The 21,983-nt window shown below is 44.4% G+C and overlaps 1 protein-coding gene across 6 annotated transcripts in view; it reads right to left on the reverse strand.

Annotated features, from left to right (window-relative positions):
• The window catches only part of ADGRB2 (adhesion G protein-coupled receptor B2), a 305,016-nt gene that overhangs the window by 122,799 nt on the left and 160,234 nt on the right, over positions 1–21,983 (reverse strand). For 4 of the 6 annotated variants that reach the window (XM_060257847.1, XM_060257846.1, XM_060257844.1 and 1 more), the window contains exon 5: positions 3,797–3,961. The exons of the other annotated variants lie outside the window; for them this stretch is intronic. In XM_060257847.1, the coding sequence (XP_060113830.1) occupies positions 3,797–3,961 (165 nt within the window). The remainder of the gene's footprint in view (positions 1–3,796; positions 3,962–21,983) is intronic. 6 annotated transcript variants of the gene reach the window in all.

The raw sequence follows: 21,983 nt of genomic DNA on the forward strand, positions 1-21,983 counted from the left end.
GTTGTCCCATGCTAGAGATATCTGTGCTGGAGGACAGACAGGATAGCTATTCTAGTGAAATGACTATTGCAAGCAGACTGAACTGAGAGAAGGGAGAGGGGAAGAAAAGGAGAACACATAAAGACCAAGTGAACAGCCACTGCTGCCAAAGCCAGCAACCCTATGTTTCGATCCCATTTTCGTCACTTCTTGTACATTTTCCTCATGTCTGGATGCAATGCTGTTGTGTATTCCCCCGTGTCTCACTGGTGGCAACCAAAGATGTGGAATGGTCCCAGAGGAATGCTGAGCAATGACACATAAGAATGGATGTATAACTAGGGTCAGAAAGTGTAGACTCCTTAGTCAAATATGACCCCCTACTTTTCAACCAAGCAGTCACAGAGGGATAAATCACAAGCTCTGCCAACAGGCTATTTTAAGAGGGAATTGCACTCTTGGGCTGTCACACCTGACATTATCAAGGTGGCCTGCCAGGAGATCTAGTTCATGGCCAAAGCTCTCACCATTACATAGGTAGGGTGAGGGTGGCTAATTTCATCATAGGTTTGGTGTCTGTGCTAGGAGTTCCAACCTATGCATGAAGTAAAACTACTCCAGTGACATTTTGAGTAGAAGCAAATGCTCCAAATCCACTGGGAATTCTTCATGGTAGCCACAAAGCTTGGCTTGAACAAAGGGGAGGGAGGTAGTATGTTCGTAGGCCTCATGACCAAAGGCAAGGCAAAACAGTTTTCATTGAAGATTCTGCTCATCTCCAACCACTGCAAAACCAGCACAAGACAACACACTATAGGCTGAGCTACATATTACACTGCATCTCAGTCCACTGCCTCATCACACCAGATATGCCACGGAAACTCCCATGTTAAGAACTCCTACTGATTCTGAAAATTCTTGGGTGCATGTCTTAGCCCATTCTAAGAAATTAGCAGGTATTTTCACAGGAGAGTCTGCTAATTTTTTATTATTCTGTCCAAAACAAATGCAAGCCAACACTATATGAAGTACAGCTACATATTACACAGTATCTGGGTCTCCCACCTGTGTCACATCAGATGAGCACTAGGAGGTCCACATTCGGAAGTCCCATTAGTTTCTGAAACTTAATCCTTGGGCATGCGTCTTGGCCCTGTAAATATTGCCCCCTGCCAGTCCTCTGCGCCTTACTCTTTCTTTGTGCCATGCAGGCCACCTTCTGGTCTTAGACGTCTTGCCTGAATTCAGACTTCCACACTTGCCACCCTCTTTAGCTAACTTTCCAAAATCTCTTCTTCTCTGCTCTTGAGACCCCACATAGTGTGAAAACTCAACAAAAGTACCAAGTCAGTCATTCAAAAGGCCTCTTTGCTCCAGGAACCAATCCATCAAGGGAGACTGAGCTTCCAACTGGATTGCACAATATTGCATTCCCCCTCATTCGTTGTGCCTGTTTTGGAGTACTCAGGCACCTGGCAGCCCCCAATAAATGGCTAACAAGCTGCACATGTCCCAAGGGGCCGTGTGTGGAATAAGCCTGGCCTGTAATCTTGCTCTGTGAAGAGAGTGGTACCCAGAGGACAAGAACAATGAATTAAGGCAGAAAAAGGCCATGGCAGATTCCAGGAAGAAATAAACATCAGCCAGAGATGCAGCCTCTCTTGGGAATCCGCAAGTAGGCTGCTTCCTGCCAACACTCAGTTTTGCGACAGTGTGTAGGACACTCAAGGCAGGTTCTTACTGTATCTGAGATACACAATGGCCAACTGCACACCATCACATCCCATGCTCAAAGCTCTGGTAAGCCACTGTCAGATGAGCCTCCCATACGATTCGTACACTGCAAGCAGGGCAAGTCAGACATGACAATGGCAGGAGCTTCATAATACGAGGCTAGAGGGCTGAGCCTAGGAAAAACCCTGGGCTGGAACCACATGTGCTCAGAAAATGGAGCTCTCTTTGGCTGCAGAAACCGACAGGAATGTGCAATGTCAGACCCTGTGATTGGTTAACAGTGTGAAGCCTACGGATTGGCCAGGCTTTTGATGTATATAAATGACCCTTCCATGGTCAATACTTTGTGTATCTCAAGAGAGCTGCTGTGGTGTTGTAGTTAGAATGTTGGACTAAGGTCTTGGAGATCCAGGTTCAAATCCCTGTTCTGCCATGGAAGCTCATTGGAGGACCTTGGGCTAATCACAGTCTCAGCCTTCCATTTTTGTGGCATCCTGCCTAATTTCACATTGCAGGCCTGCCCTGCATTTGAGTTTAGAGACTGTGGGATGGAGAATGCACAATCCTTGCCTGGATCAAGGAACTCAATTCAAATTTTATCCCCCAAAATTTAGTGGCATGCAAAATGCTATAATATCTAGTGGCACATGAAATGCTGTAACCTCAGGTTTATATCTTATGCCAATGTGGTATACTAGTTACAGAGCTGGAGCAAGGAGACCCGGATTCAAATCCCCTCTCAGCCATGAAGAACTTTGGACCAGTCACCTCCTCTTGGCCTAACTTCCCTCACAGGAAAATGAGAGAGGGCGCACAGGCCACCTAGAGTTCATTGGATGAAAATTTGTCATAGACAGATATCAGCACCCTTCTGCTGATGCAAGCATGAGCTGCAGACATGTCTGACCTGTTCAGCTTCCCAATTTCAGATGTTACTTGAGCAGCATGGGATACTGCCACAGTGAGCAGCCACCATCAAAGAACAAGTTCTCAGGAGGCAAACATTTCTGTACTATTTCCCTCCTCCAGCCCCTCTCTGGTTAGAATCCGGATGAATTCATTTGGCAACACATTGTTATACAAAACAGCCATCTTGCAAACTGACAACCTCGCAAACATTGCTCTCCCGGCCCTAGTCTGACAGAGAGCCCGACACTGTTGTCATGGGAACCAGGGGTGGGGGGAGTAGGAAGATGGGTCAGATTCAGAGAGAAAGAAGGAAGTAAAGAACAGTGGGCTGAGAGAGTGCCAAGGATGGAAAATAACTTAAAATTCAGGAAAGGGAAGATATGTGCATGTATGTGGCTCATATAATATGATCTCCCCTCATTAAATGAGATCCTCATCTGCCCAAGCTCACGCTGAATGTTGCAAAGATAAATTCAGAACAAGGCACATTTCATGCCTTCCTACTTATCTGTCTTTTGGCTCAGGCAGCATCTCTCCTACTCAGTCAGAGGCCTTTTGCGATTTCTCTTCGCCACCCCACCCCCCCAAGCTAGATTTCCGTCCACCCTTTGTTTCTGATTCAAGGCCAGTTTATACAAATCAGCAGAACCAAGTGCTGAAGCTTTTTTCTTCCTTTGAGTGTACCACTTCAAACTGTAGGTGGGGATAACAAATGCTTGAGTACTCCCTCATTTAAACAAACAAGAGCTGTGTGGGTGGGGCTTTCAAGCACACAATTCTCTCTACCCACAGCCTTAAGAGGTACAAGTCAAAGAAGGGCTTGACAATTGGGAGTCCTACAAAGATGGTTGATGAAGTGAAAGACAACAAGTAAAATGACTTTCTACCTCAACATCAAAGCAATAAAACGGGCCTTGCTAAAAGTCTCTCCTTCTTCCCCATGTTTAGCCCTCTCTTCCCCAGAATCAGCCATGTCCTAAAAAACACTAGCAGATGCCTCTAGGCCCTTTGGAATCATCTCCCATGAATGCTGACCAGACTGTCTTACTACGTTGGGATGACCACACAACCTCTGTATAAAGATGGGGGGTCCAATTATCTTTTGAAGGAGGGGGGGGCTGTGGGAAGAGGAAAGAAAGGAAGAATAGGGAAACCCAAGCAGTTGGATACTAACCGGGGCAGAGAGCGATATTGCAGGGCTTAGTCTGCACCTCAGGCCCCTCACAGGCCTTCCTGCTGTGCCAGGGAGCAACGCAGTGCCGCATTCTGATCCGGGAACCTCGCCCACAAGTCATCGAGCATAGACTCCAGGGGGACCAGTTCTCCTGCAGGCCATGAACTGCAACATAGCACACAGTGATCATGCCCTGTCCTTTTGCTCAGCTGGTGAGGTGGGGTTGAGGAGAGTGAAAGAAAGTGGAAAGACCCAGGGTGGGTGATTCGATAGGGGGAGAGGAGACTGATCTAGAGAAGAAGGGGAGCAACAGATTGCGCTGCCTTCTAATAGAGCAATAAGCAAATATGTTCATGACAATGGGGGCAGAGGAGAGATTTAGGATAAACAAGGAAGAACTTTTTACCTCAGGGCAGGAGTGATGGAACAGTTGACTGAAATACTGCCTTACCCATTTCATTCCCTGTTTATTAATTAACAGTAAACATTCAAAATGCTGCTAAGAATCTAGCCTAGAGATCCATAATGTGGGACCCGGGGGTGTCAGGGTGCCCTCTGAGAAGTTTCTTGGTGCCCATTTCCTTTTACTTCAAATAATCTCTATTCCAGTCCTGGCTTCCCTCCACCTCACGAAAGCTGGGAGTGCTTCAGAGGAACCCAGAAGGCATCCTATTTTATATACTCAGAGAACCTCTTCAGAAACATCTGCCTATGAGAGAAACTTGACTTGGAAACTCCTAACATTCTGAGGCTGGCCCCAGCCCCTATGGTGGCAAATATTTTGTAGCTGACCATGTCCTGTCTCCATGGCAGCCCTTTTTGGCAATGCCAATCACTTGTTTTCAAAATTTCAGAAGTGCCCACACCTGGGATCCCCAACATGATGTCAAAAAGTATTTTTAGAAAGTGGACAGGGTCAAGTGGAGGATGCCCCACCCCCAAACAGATATCCCCATGTGATGTTGGCAATGCGCTGACATCACTTCCAGAAGTGACATCATTGTATTGACTATGTTAGGGGTGACACTTTACTTTATGGGCAAAATTCTATGATTTGTAGCCATTTTTACCATACCGTTTTGGCCAAAAAGTAGAACATTGCCCTGATGTCCCCTCCCCCTCCCCCAGATCACCCTCCAAATCCTCCCGCTGGCAGGAGGAAAGCACCTGGCAACCCTTGGTGAGGCTTTTGCCAAGCAAGGTTTCTGATTGGATACTGGAGATTTGATTGGGCATGCAGATTTTTAAAAGCATTGCTTTTGCAATAGGTGCCACCTCAGCATAAGGATCTTCATTATGTGACTGAAGGTATGCATTTTGTGGCTAGCAACACCTCCTGCAGCAGCAATTTTGTGGCTGGCTCTGCCCACCATGCTGTGTCAGAATTGTGAAGGTGCCCACAGGCTCAAAAAGGTTGGGAATCCCTGGTTGACACATTCAACGAGGAAGGGGGCTCCAAACTGGTGATCAACTGAAGGATATGGAACAGGTGCAACCCACTAGCTACGTTGGCCCAAAGGAAGGAAGAGCGGGAGATCAGCCACCCTGGCAAAGAATGCTCCTAACAACTGTTGGGTGGAACTGATTGTTTGGCAAAGGCTGTAAAAAGTTCCAGGTCAAGCATGCCTGTTGGTCTGAGCAAGAAAAATCCTCCATGGTGGTGCTCCTTATAACAGGCAGTCTTTGCTCCACTTGGCTTCTGGAGCCAGATCTAACGAATGCAGAGATACCTACTATGTGTTATCGACCTTGGATCTATCTGGTGAATGTTCAAAAAACATGACTGAAAGCTGACAACAGCCATTAGACAATTGTCTGTATTCAATGCTTGAGTTCTGATTCTGAATGTGTGCCAGGTTTATGCAGGATTGCCAACATTCCCCCAGGGGTAGCTGGTAATCTGGACTATTGCCAACAAGGCATTTTGGACATTACCTGTAGTGTACATCTCACTTGTCAGATATAATTAAATTATCTATAATGCAATATATTTGTATTATCAAACATAACCCAATTAAATATAATTTCCATGTTGCGATTGTCGGGTGTTAGAATGATTTTGGCAACAGAGCGGGTGCGAGGCACTCGTGTGGCAAGAGTGGAAAAGACTTTTGGCTCTGGAGGAGTTATGAAAAGGCTCTTTGTACTGAAGCTTCAGCCCCCTGGCCAATTTCTGCCCGCCTCCCACCCCGCCCCAGTTAGGAGGTCTGTACATGTTCTGACATTTCTCTGCTGCCCCAAGGGCTAGAAATTAGCTTAATTTGCTTAAAGGACTATGCTAGTTGAAGGATGACATTTTACAGTCAGCAGACAAATTTCAGATTAACAGGTCACTGGGGCAGGAGGGCAGTCACCTGTCCTTTTAGAAAGAACTCCCAAAACTACTACAATCAGCCTCTTTAACTGAGAACTGGAAAGTTACCAACACAACACCCATTTTAAAAGCATAAGCTGTGAACAACACACCTGTCAATTTAATTTCTGTCCCAGGTAAATGGATGGAAAGCATAATTAAAGCTAGATTTATTAACTTCATGGAAGAACGAGTCTTGGTGAGGAAGAATCAGTAATGCTTATTCTGCAAAAAAGTAAGTCTTGTTTCATTGGCCTTTCAGAAGCTTTTGAGAGAGTCAACATTAAGCATACACAAAGGGACAATCTTGTAGACAATAAATATTTGGAGGCTTTCTGACACACTAGCAAAATGGCTCATAAGTAAACTCACGAGAGAACAAGTTATTTCATGGATTGGTGACTAAAAGCAATAGGAACAAGTATGTAGAAACAAACAGGTATTTTTCACAATGAAAAAATCGGGGGTGGGATCTCCCAAAGACCTGTATTTAGCCTGGGGTCATTTAACTTATCCATAAGTGATATGCAGTCAGGAGTAAGCAGGTTGAAGAAGACAGAGAATTATTTGAGATAGTGGGATACAAAGCAGACTTCAAAGAGCTCCAGAAGGATTGCTCTGAAGAGGGTAACTGAGCAAGAAATGTCAAATGATATTCAATATATGTGCTAAGTGAGGCACACAATGCCCTCCCCCAGTCCTAACCACATAAACTGTCAGTGACTTCAGGAAAGAAATCTTGGGGTTCTGGAGAATGGTTTACTTTGAAAACCACAATTCAGTCTGCAATGCTGGCCAAAAAAGGGGTGGGAGTGAAACACTACCCAAAAGGACAGGATAATTCAGAAAAGGATAATTTTGAAATTATAATTCAGAAAATGACTGTAAAAATTGTCAGGATTGTGATGCCTTTATATAGAAAAAAATGAGGTGGCCACATTTAGAACGTGTATAGGCCCACTTGCCTTACTTTTAAAACAGGATGAAAAGAGCAAGAGTTCAGTAGCAGAATTTGTGGCAGGGTATGAGTTTTTGTGAGTCAATGTTCACTTCTTCAGCTAGAGATCTAGGAAAGGTACAGAAGATGGGAACTAAAGTTTCCATGGTGGTTCACCTTAGAGGAAAGGTTACAGTATCTGGATCTTTTAAGTCAAGGGGGGGAGGAAATGATGATCAGGAAGAGTGAGGAGAGAAGAAACACTACAATAGAATTTTGTAAAGATATGGATGGTATGGAGAAACTAGAACTATTTGTCAGAACTTGTATCTGTTGTGTACGCTGAGCTTGGTACTATTAGCCTAACCGACTCCATATTGTAACTGCCTACTAATCCTATGTCCTTATAGTCAGGCCTACTAACCAAACGCTTTGCATTTCAAACAAACTGTAACCACTGAAGGGTGACAGATAGCCTCTGGAAAACATCTGCAGGTGTCCTTTGGTTCTAAACAATTTATTGGTAGCATATGGTTACAAAACTTATCTATTTCTTAATTTTTTCTTTTTTCACATTAACCCATATGACATTTCCATCCCCCCTCCCTCCAATATTGACTTCCCCGAGGTTATAAGTTCAAATCCATACTAAAGGCACTTCTGACTGCTCAAAGTTCCGTATATATATTCTTACAACTAAAAAATTGTCCAATATTTCTTTACTTTCCAAGTTTTCTCCATATATCCTTTAAATTTTCTCCACTCCCTTTTGAATATCTCTAGATCATAGTCTCTTAGTGTTCTGGTTAATTTGTCCATTTCACACCACGATAAAACTTTCATGGTCCATTCCCATTTCTCTGGTATTTTTTCTTGCTTCCAAAGCTGCGCATACAAAGTCCTAGCAGCTGATAACAGGTACCAAATTAAAGTCCTGTCTTCTTTTGGGTATTTTTCTAATTGTAATCCAAGTAAAAACGTCTCTGCAATTTTCTTAAAATCATAGCCCAAAATTTTGGTAATTTCTTGTTGTATCATCTTCCAGAATTCTTTTGCTTTTTCACATGTCCACCACATATGGAAGAAAGAACCTTCATGTTTTTTACATTTCCAACATCTATCCGACATTTTCTTACTTATCTTAGCCAATTTTTTCGGAGTCATATACCACCTATACATCATTTTAAAACAGTTCTCCTTAATGCTTTGACAGGTTGATATCTTCATTGAGTTCTTCCAGAGGTGTCCCATGTTTCCATTTGTATTTCTCTATTCACATTAATTGCCCATTTGACCATTTGAGACTTTACTACTTCTTCTTCTGTAGACCATTTCAATAATAACTTATATACTTTTGATATCAATTTTTCATTATCACTTAACAGGACCCTTTCCAGTTCTGTTTGTTCTCGTCTAATTCCCTCTGATTTTATGTCATTTTCCATCAAACTTTTAATTTGTTGCATTTGAAACCAGTCATAATTGTTATTTAACTCTTCTGAGGTTTTTAATTCAATTTTGTCTCCTTGAATCTTAAGCAGTTGGTTATATGACATTTTTTTTTCTTCAGAATCAGCTGTTATTTTTATTACTTCTGCTGGCACTATCCATAGTGGTTTTCTCTCGTCCCCGTATTTCTTGTATTTTATCCAAGTCTTTAGTAATGTATTTCTGACATAGTGGTGAGAGAAAAAACCATCCATTTTATTCTTCCCATAGTACATGTATGCATGCCAGCCGAATCTATTTCCGTGAGCTTCTAACCACAAAGGTTTTTTGTCTAACAGCATTATCCAGTTTTTTATCCATGTCAAACAAACTGCATCATGATATAGTCTTAGATCGGGAAGTTGAAAACCTCCTCTCTCTTTGGCATCCGTTAAAATCTTCATCTTTATCCTTGGTTTCTTTCCGGCCCAAATGAAATCAGAAATTTTCCTTTGCCATTTGTTGAATTGTTTTGCTTCTTTTACAATCGGGATGGTTTGAAACAAATACATTATCCTTGGCAGAATATTCATTTTGATTGCAGCTATCCTACCCAGTAAGGACAAGTTAAGTTTATTCCATTTCATCAAATCTTTGTCCATCTTACACCACAGTTTTTCATAATTGCAAAGAAAATCGAGAAGATGGAGAATTAATGAGGATTTACTACAAAATAAAGACACTGTGTCATTCTTAGAAAAGGAGACTGCAGCATTCTTCCAAATAAATGAAATGGATGATATGGAGTATCAAACAGTATGGGACGCTTATAAAGCAGTAATGAGGGGTATATTAATTACATTGAATAATAAAGACAAAAGAGCAAGAGAAGAAAGACTGTCAGCACTGCAAAATGAAATAAATAAAAAAGAAAAGGACTTAAAAAAAAGACCAGGGAAGAAAAAATTAATAAAAGAAATTACGATATTACAATCCCAAGTTAAACATTTGTTGAATAAAGAACTAGAATGGAACTTAAAAAATTTGAAACAGAAATCGTTTGAAAGTGCAAACAAACCTGGTAAATACCTGGCCTGGCAATTAAAAAAAAAGAAAGAAAATAAGACTATAAATAAAATCATGGCAAATGGGAAAACAGTAGTGGATCAAGAAGGAATTAAAAGAGAATTCTTTAAATACTATGCAAATTTATTCAAGGGTGTGAACGTAAGTAAAGAAAAAGTGGAAGAGTATCTACGAAACATTCAGGTGGCACCTTTGACGGAGTATATGAAAAAGATATTAAATGACCCAATAGAGAAAATTGAAATAGAAGCAGCAATAAAAGCAATGCAAGAGGGTAAAGCTCCAGGGCCAGATGGATTTACATCAAAATTTTACAAATCTCTTAAGGATGAATTAACACCCAAACTGTTGAAGTTGTTAAACACGATAAGAGAAGAAGGGAAAATCCCAAAGACCTGGAGGGAAGCTGTAATCTCTTTGATTCCTAAGGAAGATAAAGATAGCACAAACGTAAAAAATTATAGACCAATCTCATTGTTGAATAATGACTATAAGATCTACACAAGAATCTTAGCAGAGCAACTGAAACAATACCTGACCAACTTTATAAACAAAGACCAAGCGGGATTTCTTCCTAAAAGACAAATAAGGGACAATGTAAGAGCTGTTATTAATGTCGTGGAATACTATGAAAAGCACCCGGAAAAAGAAGTGGCCTTATTTTTTGTTGACGCAGAAAAAGCCTTTGACAACTTAAATTGGGACTTTATGTTTGCGGTAATGGAAAAAATTAATTTAGGGGAACAATTTATAAAAATGACAAGAGCAATATATATAGATCAGCATGCAAAATTGTGTATAAATGCAGACCTTACCAAAGAATTGAAAGTGAGTAAAGGAACAAGGCAAGGATGCCCGCTATCACCATTGTTATTTATAATGACTCTTGAAATTCTGTTACAACAAATTCAAAAAGATGAAAAAATAGAAGGTCTAAAAATTAGAAGATTCTCTTATAAATACAAAGCTTTTGCAGACGATATAGTGTTCATAATGGAGAATCCGGTTCAAGTGTCACCACTGCTGTTAGCTAAGATAAAAGAGTACGAAGAACTAGCAGGATTATATATAAATAAGGAGAAATCGAAATTCCTCTGTAAAAACATGCAACCAAATAAAACAAAAGAACTACAAAAGGTGACAGGTTGTGAAGTCACAACCAAAGTTAGATACCTTGGAATAGAGATAACAATGAAGAACATTGATTTATTCAGGTGTCCTTTGAAGCTAGCCGGCCAGAGCATCACAGCAGGGCTCCTTCCTCATCCGTGGAGATAAGGGACCCTGGGAACAGACAACTGTCTCCCCGAGTGTGAGAAATGGTTTTATTGTTTCTGTTACAACTGCATAAAGAATGTATCGATAGCTAAGCCCGTTATCAGAGTCAACTTGTGCTTTCCCTGAACACAGTTCTCAATAAACGTCTTATACTTTTGCAACAAAGTAATGAGTTTCGTTTGAAGTTCTTCAAGTTCTGACACTATTAACCATAGAAAGAAATTGATCTGCAATAGGGTCAAAGCAGACCTAAGGAGAACCACAACACAGAACTTATAGAATTCAGGACCACTAGGTAGTCAAGAGGAGATTGGCTGGCTTGACATGTGGGAAAGCCATTGATTCCTGTAAGCCAGGACAAGCATGTTTGTGTGCTTTTCTGGCTACTGCTGGAAACAGAATGTTGGCTTTGGATCCAGCAGGGTTTTTCATAGGCTCCTATTTATTTATATGAACTCTATGCCACCTCTCCAGAGTCCTGCTTAAGGCCAACCCTAAGTATTGTTCCTAGACATTGGTCCTAAACAATAGTCCTAGATATCAGCTGGGTATCAGCAACTGATTTCCACTAATGGATCTTCTGCTGAATCCCTCCTTTCATGACAAATTCACCATGCATGCTGTCCTTGGAAGGTCCCATGTCCCCCTAGAGCAGCATTCTGGGGAGCCCTTTGGGCTGCAGTGAGACATGGGAGGCAAGAAAATCCCATTCTTCTGATGTAGATTCCACCTTATCCAACCCATTTTCTAAAACAGGGGTGTCGAACATGCTGCCTGGGGGGCAAATCAGGCCCCCAGAGGGCTCCTATCAGGCCCCCGAACAACTGGCTGTCATCTGCTTCCTTCTCCCTCTCTCTTGCTTCCTTCTACATCACAACTTGTTTTGCTAGGGTTGCTCAATCGCACAGCAGAGCTAATGTTTTAGACATGTTTTATTTTATTTTATTTTTAAATCTTTAATAGTGTTTGTCTGTGTCCTTTATAAAGTTTATATCTCTGCTACCTAATCTTAAATAGGAACACACACGGCCTGACATGGCCTGGCCCAACAAGGTCTCATTTATGTCAGACCCGGCCCTCATAACAAATGAGTTTGACATCTCTGTGAAGCATCTGGCTTCTCTCCATTGGCATTTCCTTGGTAATGTGTAGTTGAAGCAAATGTGCAACTGGAAGTAATAACCTTCAGCATTCAACCGCTGGTACATGGTAGCCAATGAAACGGTGTGGGAGTCTGGGGAATACTGAATGATTTAATATCACATCATGCATCTACTTTAACAAGATATTAACAAGATGAAGAGATAGAATCATAGAGATAGAAGGGAGCCCCCCAGGGTCATCTAGTTCAACCTCCTGCACAATGCAGGAAATTCACAAATATCTCCCCCTAAATTCACAGGATTAGCATTGCTGTCATATGGCCATCTAGCCTCTGTTCAAAAACCTCCAAGGAAGGAGAGCCCACCATTTCCCAAGGAAGCCTGTTCCACTGAGGAATTGCTGTAATTGTCAGGAAGTTCTTCCTAATGCTTAACCAAAAACTCTTTTGATTTAATTTCAACCCACTGGTTCTTAGGGCTGCTAAGCTTCTGGGTGGAGGTTCTCCCGCTTCAGAGGTCCCCAACCCGCCGGTCTGCAATAGGCCAGCAGGGGGATCCCCTTCTGACATCATGATAATGTCACTCGCAAGTGATATCATTGTGCTGGCCACTCTAGGAGCTTCTGGGGGAAACTATGGTTTCCCCAGATGCTCTAGCAGTTTGGGAGGAAAACTCTATGGTACCATAGAGTTTTCCTCCCAAATTGCTAGAGTGTCTGAGAAAACCACAGAGTTTCCCCAGAAGCTCCTAGAGTGGCCAGAGTGCCGGCATGATGTCACTTGTGAGTGATGTATTTGTGCCACATGGGATTTGGCAACCTTACTGGTTCTCGTCCTACCTTCCAGGGCAACAGAAAACAACTCTGCACCATCCTCTATATGACAGCCCTTCAAGTACTTGAAGATGATGATCATATCACCTCTCAGCCTCCTCTCCAGGCAAACATATCCAGCTCCTTCAGCCTTTCTTCATAGGAGTTGATCTCCAGACCCCTCACCATCTTTGTCACCCTCCTCTGGACCCATTCCAGGTTGTCTGTTTCTGTCTTAAAATGTGGTGCCCAAAATTGAACACAAGACTCCAGGAGAGGTCTTACCAGAACAGAATAAAGCGATACCATAGCTTCATGTGATGTGGTAGCCATGCATTTCTGGCAATGTCTAATGTGGGCCTGTAGCATATAACTAAGTGTGGAATCACATACTGCCTTATCAAGAAAGTTCAAGAAACTTCAAACCTGATCCTGCAGCTACAAACGTTTTAGACTTTTCCTATTTTATTTCCTCAATTGCATATTTTTTCTATGTCACTACCATATCCCCTTAACTGGACAAAATTATCAAAAAAGTCAAGCAGCCGCAAGTTCAGAACATAGACTAAAATTTAAAGCTAGCCCCAACACTACACTGAACTATTCTAGAAGTTATAAAAATGCACAATCATGTTTGTTCCATAGGACACCCACACACACACACACAGCCACTGCTAAGAAAGTCACAAAACTGCAGTTAAATCATAAACCCACCACAGTTTAAAACTTTAAAAGCAAAACATTTCATCATCCAGACCAAACTGAAGAACAAAAAAGAATACAAGCCCTTCAACATCCTTCATTAAAAACCCCAGGAGCCAAACCAAGAGTTAGGAATCCCCTAAATAAAATCCTGCAACAGTGAAAGCCAGCCTCACCATCAAAGGCTGGGCTCACTGGTGGCACAGCTCAATCTGTATTTATGATACAAATTTCCATCCCACTTTGGGTCCATGAGGGGCAGAGAAAAGTGGGTTAAAAGTATACCCAAATCAATCAATCAATCAACCCTACTTTCAGCAAAGCTATCCAAGGAAGAGGTTGTCCAGAGAGACAATATGTCCATAAGATCACTACAGTCATTAAACACTATAATCATAGCCAGGATCTGGTGTCAGAATCATCATCCCCCTGCCCCCCACCCCCAAAAACCTCTGCAAAACCTCTCTCTCTTATTGATGTTGGACTCTAGGGAGGCAGATAGGGGAGAAGAGGCTCCTTGCCATGTAAACAGTCCTATGTTCAGTTCCCAAGATCTCAAGTTACAGGGCTAGGCCTTAGAGGTCTGAAGTGTTATGTTATTTTGAAGTACACATTCCAGATAGAGTCTATTATTATTCTGCCTTTCAAACTTACTTAGCCTTTGTTGTCTTGTCTTTGAGTAGCTTTTCCTTCTTTTTGGCTTTACTTGACTCAGGAGAAGCTGGCTTTGAACATTCAAATGGCTTTATACTTGACAGGGAGGCTAAGCAGTGGTTACCAGCAATTACCATTATACTATCCTTGCTCAGAGATGCTACACACTTTAACTAACAGATGTTCACAGGAGAGGCGTTATCGCCACTGTGCTGTGGATGGGATCTTCTTCGAAGCATCCTCTCTGTCAGGAACCAAATATGGAACTAACTGGTCTTGATGTAGCCAGGTGTCTTTGTGGTCTCTTTGCTCTTGTTACTAGAAGATAACCAGTGCTCCACAAATTCAACACAGCAGCAGAATCCTGCTATAGGCATATACTTGCATTGCACATACTTCTCAAATCTATAAAAACATACATGCTCCTCAATGCTTAGGAGACTTTCTTAAGCCTGATGTTCTGAGGTTCAGAAAGCTTACTGGTGAGTCCACCGCTGGGCAGAGGGATGGCCAGATATTCCCTGAACAGCAATCATACATTACATAATGTTTGACTCTCGCTGTCACAGAGATCTGGCTGGAAATGTTTGCGTTAAAGAGTTTAGCAGTAGTTAGTCCCAAACTAGATATTACATGTAACTTGTGACCCTTATGGGAACTCACAGCCCAGGCAGCAGCTGCAAGTTCCCTGCAGGAAGTCAATTCTGAAGCACTACAGGGGGCTCATTTGGATTGGCACTGGGGCCTGAGGAGAAGAGGGGCTTCAGTCATCTCTCCATACTGTTTCCCCAACCTAAAACAGTTCTAGGGTGTATTATTTGCCTGGGGGGAGTGCATGCATAAGTATTCAGTGAATGTGCAGCCCTCCTCATAAATGCCACTCCTGAGCCATTTCAGGGTAGGAAAATGGCATGGGGGAAAGGCTGAAGCTCCTCTCTCCCATGATGTGGTCCTGATCTGAGTCAGACCCCTGGAGTGCTTTAGCGCTGAGTTCCCAAAGGGAACTCACCACTGCCGCCTGGCTGTGAGTTCTGTGGCAATCACATGTTACAGGTAATGTCTAGTTTGGGCCTGAGCCTAATAAATAAGAAATAGCAACCTGAAATGTTTTACTTATCAGGAACTGAAGATTCTCAAAAAAATGTGTTTTTTCCCCTAACCAGCAAAATTAAATCTTGTGTGAGAATAACAAAGGAAAGCATGAAAAGCAGTGTGCCAGAAAATAAACTTTCCCCGACTTCTGTGGCAGGCTAGATTGTTGTGCAATTAAGCCAATTGTGCATGGAATGCACAAGAGTGAATTCAGATCTGTTCTGTTGCCTGTATTTTTGGATGAGGAGCATAATGCACAGCAGCAGACAATGTGCAACTGTTATGTAGATCTGACCCAAACTTAGGTTGCAGCAGTACAGGAAGATGGGAAAGCCTAGAGTAAATGCCAGAAGTTTGCTAATCAAATGCTTCAGCAAGAGTAGGATGCTCTGCCATCAAGAGCTTATGCAAATATCTATTATCTAGCTGCTAAAGACTGTGAAGGCAGGAAATCCATACAACAGGGTTATCCATAGCTATGGCCGTTTTCGCACTTAGCGTTTGCTCCCCTTTTTCCGCGGCGCAATTATGTCCGGATCATTTTTCTCGTTTTCCCACTAGTGACTCTTTGCGGAGTCGCCTTCCCTGAAGCCCCGGCTCAAATCGTTTTCCCACTGGCATCGGCTTGAGTCCGATGCCCTGTCAATCATTTTTTTTTTAAGCGCAAGTCTGGTTGCGTAATGACGTACTAACGTAACATCGAGCTGTTCCCTCCCCTTCTTTTCTTGGACAAACCGCATCACGTGTGCTGCTGCTGCTTATGGATTGGCTGCAGCTGTAGAATCCTCCACAGCCCTTTATGTATTAACGGAAGCATTCACAGTGGAGAATCCTAGCACTAGATTCCCCCCCCCCCAAATTCTGAAGCACTAGATCCCCCCCCCCCAAATTTCCTCCGCTCTCTTTCCCCTCCCCGGCTGGCGCTTGCAACGGGGACCTGACTGATTCCTGCTGCCAGAGCTCCCCCCCCCCCGCTCCATTCTCTCCTTCCCCTTCTGTGGCGCGTGTGAGGAGCTCGCTCGCGTCTACTTTCTAACCGAGCGGAATGTAGCCAGGGAGAAGAATGCAGGACTCCAACTTCCCATTTTATACATGGCGATTTTGTGCAGGTCCAGAAATCCTGGTGGCACAGCTGAGGGAGGCATTCCCTTCTTAAAACACACACACATGGACGCTTTGGCCCGCACCGGCACTACATTCCCCCCCCCCCCCAGCAATGGTCGTTTTCGCATTATCGAGATAACGCAACAGCGGAATAACGCAACTAAAGTCAATAATAAAAAAAAATTCTAACGAAACCAATTGAAGTGCCAATTGAGGCTATTCCAGGAGGGTTTTTTTTTCCTATTTGTTAATTTCGAAATATCGCTATTACGCAAAACTGTGAAGTTTAAAAAAAAAAATGGCCGTGCCGGCACTTTGGGGAAGCGCCGCGAAAGGCTGATGATTGGCCAAGCGGGTGGATGGGGTGGGAGGACGGAAAGGGAGAGGGTGACGCCCCCAAAGCAGTCGATCCGGCGTGTATGGATTTCGCACAAGAAACTCCGCTGAGTGGATCCGGAGTGGATCCGGAGGTTTTCGGAAACTCCGGCAACTTGCTGAAAAACATACTCCGGCGTAAAATCCCTGAAGCGCCGGAGCAAAGCACAGCGCCGGAGCAACATGTGCGAAATCCAAGAGAAGATCCGGAGGTAAATGGGGCGCTACGCCGGAGCAAACGCTAGTGCGAAAACGGCTTATGAGACAAAGAGCTACAAAATCAAGAGGGAATCCCCAGATTTATGGGAAATCTTAGTTTAAAAACAAAACAAAACTGCGGTGTACAAAGCTCACACATTTTTATCTTAGCTCAAGAAAACTGGCCCCAGAGCAAACTAATTTATGCAGTAGCTCACAACTTCAATGCCAGTAGCTCACAAAGTACAATTTTTGCTCACAAGATTCCACAGAGGAAGCATTGGTCTGGCTTATTTTATTGGTTTCTCTCTTCTGCAACCTTCTAAAGGCCCTCTTGAAGGCCATACACATATATCAAGCTTATGTGTTACCTATTGTGTGTCTATCACTACAGAGTGGATGCAACACCTCCAAAGGAACATACAAAGAGCATGGCAAGGACAGAAATGAATTTTAAAAGCTACTGTTTATGAGACAATTGCATTTCTAACAGTGCATTTTTCAACTCCATCATTCAGTACCACAGGACCATAACCAAAACAGAACCAACCCAAATGCTCAGATGTGCAACAGTACCATCCACTAGAAGAGATGGTTATTTGCCCATTGCAGATCTCCCCCTATTCTATCATTCCACTGAATAAAGCCTAAACAGAGGTGTCAGTCATAAGGTCCAGGGGATGGAACTGGCCCATCTGGGGCTCTTATCTGGCCCATGAGCAACTCGTGTGAGAGAGGAAACAGAAGGCTGCTCTGGGGGTGGGGCTAGTGGGCAGAGCCACTCTGCTTATGGCTTCAGCACATCAGAACAGCCTTGTCTACAGCAGTTGAGCAGAACCCTTTCAGTTCAGTGGCAGCCTCACTGTTAAGTTGGGAGCCACTGCAGCCTCATTCATGCCAGCTCATGGTTCTCCATTCAGCCTGCAGCTCTGGGGATGCTGTCCTGGATGGCTAAGGGAAATCAACATTTGTATGTGGAGGATGCAGACAATCTTCTGCTGGGGCCTGCTGGCAGCCAGGGCCACTGCCATATTCACACACCCCTGCCACTAAGCATGCAACTCAGAGGAAGGACGTCCCTCTCCCTTGGACCATATATGGCTGCTACTTCATGGGGAGAGGGACAGTGCCAGTGATCTCTGGCTATACTGGCCACTGGGTTCCCTGGGGCCTCTGCCACACGTGCAGCCTTGTGCATGTGGTGGCTGCCCCCCTAGATGGTCTGGCAGCCTTCAACCTGGTAGATATCAATGTCAAATATAAGAAGCACAGTTTGAATATAAGAGACAATCAAATGTTTCTCTTCTATTGTCAGCCTTCAGCCTGGGGCAGCTGCTGCCACATGGGAGTGACACAACTTGCTAATGATCTCTGGTTTGAACCCACAGCATCACTTCACCATGGATTGCATGGTGGCCTTGGCTGGAAGCAGCCACAGCCACATGGGCATCTCTGGCTTATTGGGCTTGGCTTGAGTCCCACTATGCATGTGGCTTTGGACCTGGGCCACCCCCTCCTCCACATCTGCAGGTGGAGGGGTTAATTCAATTTTTACCCTAGCCCCCTTCCATGGTGGCTTGTGAGCAGGGTGGCGCTCACAACACCCAGCTACTTAGCATTTTTAGCCTGGGACCTTGGCTCACAACACTGGTGGCTAGGGTGGCCAGAACACCCCGCCCTCCCGGGAAAGTCCTGCCCCCGCCTCCTGAATCCCACGTCCCGATTGGCCAAGCTCGGGACTCATTCAGAGTCCCGGATTGGCCAGTGCCCCTGTCCGTCATTTTTTCTCCATTATTTTTTTAATGATGAAGCCAATTACAAGGCAGCCTGCCTCCCCCAGCCAATCACAGGGGCACCTGGAAGGCGAGGAGGGGCATGCCAGGCACCAGGGCTCTCACCAGATTGGGCCCTGCTGCCTGCCCTGGAGGCTCCGCCTCCAGGCTTCCCGCCCGACTGCAGTTAACCAGAGAAAGAAGAGAGGAGAGAGAAGGTACGATGGGGAGGGGAGGGGGAGGGAAAACTGGGGTGTTTGGGGGAGGAGGGGAAGCCCCAGGACCATGTGCTTTTGCACCTCCTGTAGCAGCAACTCGTGAGTAGGGAGGCCAATCCCCCCTTCAGAGGCAAATAGCCAGGAACGGGGAGGAGGGGAAGCCCCAAGACCATGTGCTTTTGCACCTCCTGTAGCAGCAACTTGTGAGTAGGGAGGCCAATCCCCCCTTCAGAGGCAACTAGCCAGGAACGGGGAGGAGGGGAAGCCCCAGGACCATGTGCTTTTGCACCTCCTGTGGCAGCAACTCGTGAGTAGGGAGGCCAATCCCCCTTTCAGAGCCAACTAGCCAGGAACGGGGAGGAGGGGAAGCCCCAGGACCATGTGCTTTTGCACCTCCTGTGGCAGCAACTCGTGAGTAGGGGGAGGCCAATCCCCCCTTCAGAGGCAACTAGCCAGGAACGGGGAGGAGGGGAAGCCCCAGGACCATGTGCTTTTGCACATCCTGTGGCAGCTACTCGTGAGTAGGGAGGCCAATCCCCCCTTCAGAGGCAACTAGCCAGGAACGGGGAGGAGGGGAAGCCCCAGGACCATGTGCTTTTGCACCTGGGACTTTCTGCATGCCAAGCCAAAGCCGCTTTCTAGCTGCTTATACTGCTTTCTAGCTGTCTTATACTGCTTTCTAGCTGTCTTATACTGACCTTTGGTCTATCAAGATGGGTATTATTCAGAGGTGGAATTCTAGTCGGAGCTCCTTTGCATATTAGGCCTCACCCCCTGATGTAGCCAATCCTCCAAGAGCTTACAAAAAAAAGGGTCTAGTTCCATAGAACTTACAGCAAAACCCAAAAAAGAGTTATAGTGTTTTAAAGGCAGTCTTTTTTTGTGTGTGTGTGAAATCCTTTTCTGTTGTGGGAAGTACTTCTGAGCATCTTTTAATAGAGGCATGTGAGAGTCCTGAGATCTGGGGTGGCAGGGTGGCATCAGGAAATACTTCTTAGTTTTAGGAAAGGAGAATCTGGGTTGTTTTTTTAATAGTTATTTGAGGATGGAAGATAAAGTGAGTAAAAGTTTTACACTGCCCACAAATAACGTTCCTGAAATGACCAATAATATTAGTACTGGGATCAATGACTAGGAGTTGTTGCATTCATAGGATGTAATAGAATGCAGGCAGAATGAATTACTACAGAAACTCTGAATGTGCCAGTATTCTCTTAAATATTATGATCAAGTTTCACTGTCTTGATTCTGCACTTGCCCCGTGCATGCATAGAGACCATGTGATCACATTTAAAGGATTGTGCATTATTATTATAGTGAATAATAATCTGTTGCTCATTCTGGAAATCTGTTGCTCATTCTAACCAGTGTATGTGCTGCAGTATCTTAATTCTTGCTCCCAGAGTTGTGGTTAACCAAGAGAAGACTGTGCAACTTTATTCAGTTTTCTTTCTTTTTTGAGAGAGCAAGCAAGGCCCTTCTTTGCATCAGATTGCATGTCAGCAGCATTTTTGAAATTATTAACTTAAAGGGTCTATGGTGTGATTCCAAGAATAGTTAAGCAAGCACGTTGTGAGAAAATACAGTCAGTTTATGGCATAGTTGACAATGTGTCTATTTTTAAATAGAAGAATAAACTTTTAACTAAATTGAAGTGGTCTGAGTATCAAAATCTTCTAAATTTTGTTTCTTAAAATGAGGCTTCAGGTTATGAGCTCTTCTGCCAGTAGGTAGAAATGTCTTTTTAGGTTTTGGCTAAGCAGGATTGGCATTTGGAAGACCACCAAGGACAACTGTGCAGAGAAAGGTAATAGCAAACCACCTCTGCTTCTCACTTGCCTTGAAAGCTCTTGCTGGTTTCGCCATAAGTCATCTGCAACTTGACTGCACTTTACACACATGCACACACACAGTTGAACAAACATTCTGCTGGGATATGGGACCTTTAAGGAATTCTTTATATCCCCTTTGGACACTGGGTGTACTGTTTTCCACTTTGGGAGAAGAAAAATGAAACTGGCATATGACTCATCGGTTGGAAGGGAAGGTGGCATGGTATAGCTAGATCTTGTCAGTCTTAGTTAAGTCTTTGGATGGGAGACTTCCAGGAAGGCTGCTGAGGAAGACAATGGCAAACCACCTCTGCTTTTCACTTTCCTTGAAAGTCCCTTGCCGGGGTTGCCATCAGTTGACGGCACAGTACACACACACAGCTTATCCATTACACTGCATCTGGCGATCTTTGCGGACTCCGCTTCCTTCAGCTTGCGTGTTTGGAAGCTCTCTGGGGCGGGGACCTGGCAGAAGTCCGGCAGCTGGAGGCGGATGGGAGCACCCCTAAACGGTGTTCCACCCTCGCTCCCCGAAATGCGAATCTGGGAGCACCCTATGGATTGCAAAGCAGGTCTCTCTGCTGGGAGGGAGGGCTGCTTTTGCTCTTTCCCCAGGATCGGAGGAGCGCCTGTGGGGGGAGCACGGCAGGGAGGAAAGCCGGACGAGAGTCGAGATTGGCCAGCCACTGGCCATGAAAGCAGCCTGAGGGGATAGGGTTGCCAATCCCCAGGTTGGGGGCAAGGGATCCCCCAGTTTGGAGGCCCTCTCCCCACTTCAGGGTCATCAGAAAGCAGAGGGGAAGAGGGAAATGTCTGCTCGGCTCTCCATGATTCCCTATGGAGACTGATTCCCATAGGGTGTAATGGAGAATTGATATAGGGTACAATGGAGAATTCTCGGGTGTCTGGGGCTCTGGGGGGCTGTTTTTTGAGATAGAGGCACCACATTTTCAGCATACCATCTGGTGTCTCTCCTCAAAACACCCTTCAAGTTTCAAAAAGATTGGACCAGGGGGTCTTATTCTATGAGCCTCCAATGAAGGTGCTCCTAGCCGTTATTACCAATGGAAAGGAAAGGTCCCCTGTGCAAGCACCAGTCGTTTTTGACCCTGGGGTGACGCTGCTTTCACGTTTTCATGGCAGACCTTTTTAGGTGGTGGTTTGTCATTGCCTTCCCCGGTCATCTACACTTTCCCCCCAGCAAGCTGGGTACTCATTTTACTTCCTGTTTCCGGCAGTGGCAT

This window comes from Heteronotia binoei, chromosome 17 (genome assembly GCF_032191835.1).
Source record: "Heteronotia binoei isolate CCM8104 ecotype False Entrance Well chromosome 17, APGP_CSIRO_Hbin_v1, whole genome shotgun sequence".
NCBI lineage: Eukaryota > Metazoa > Chordata > Lepidosauria > Squamata > Gekkonidae > Heteronotia > Heteronotia binoei.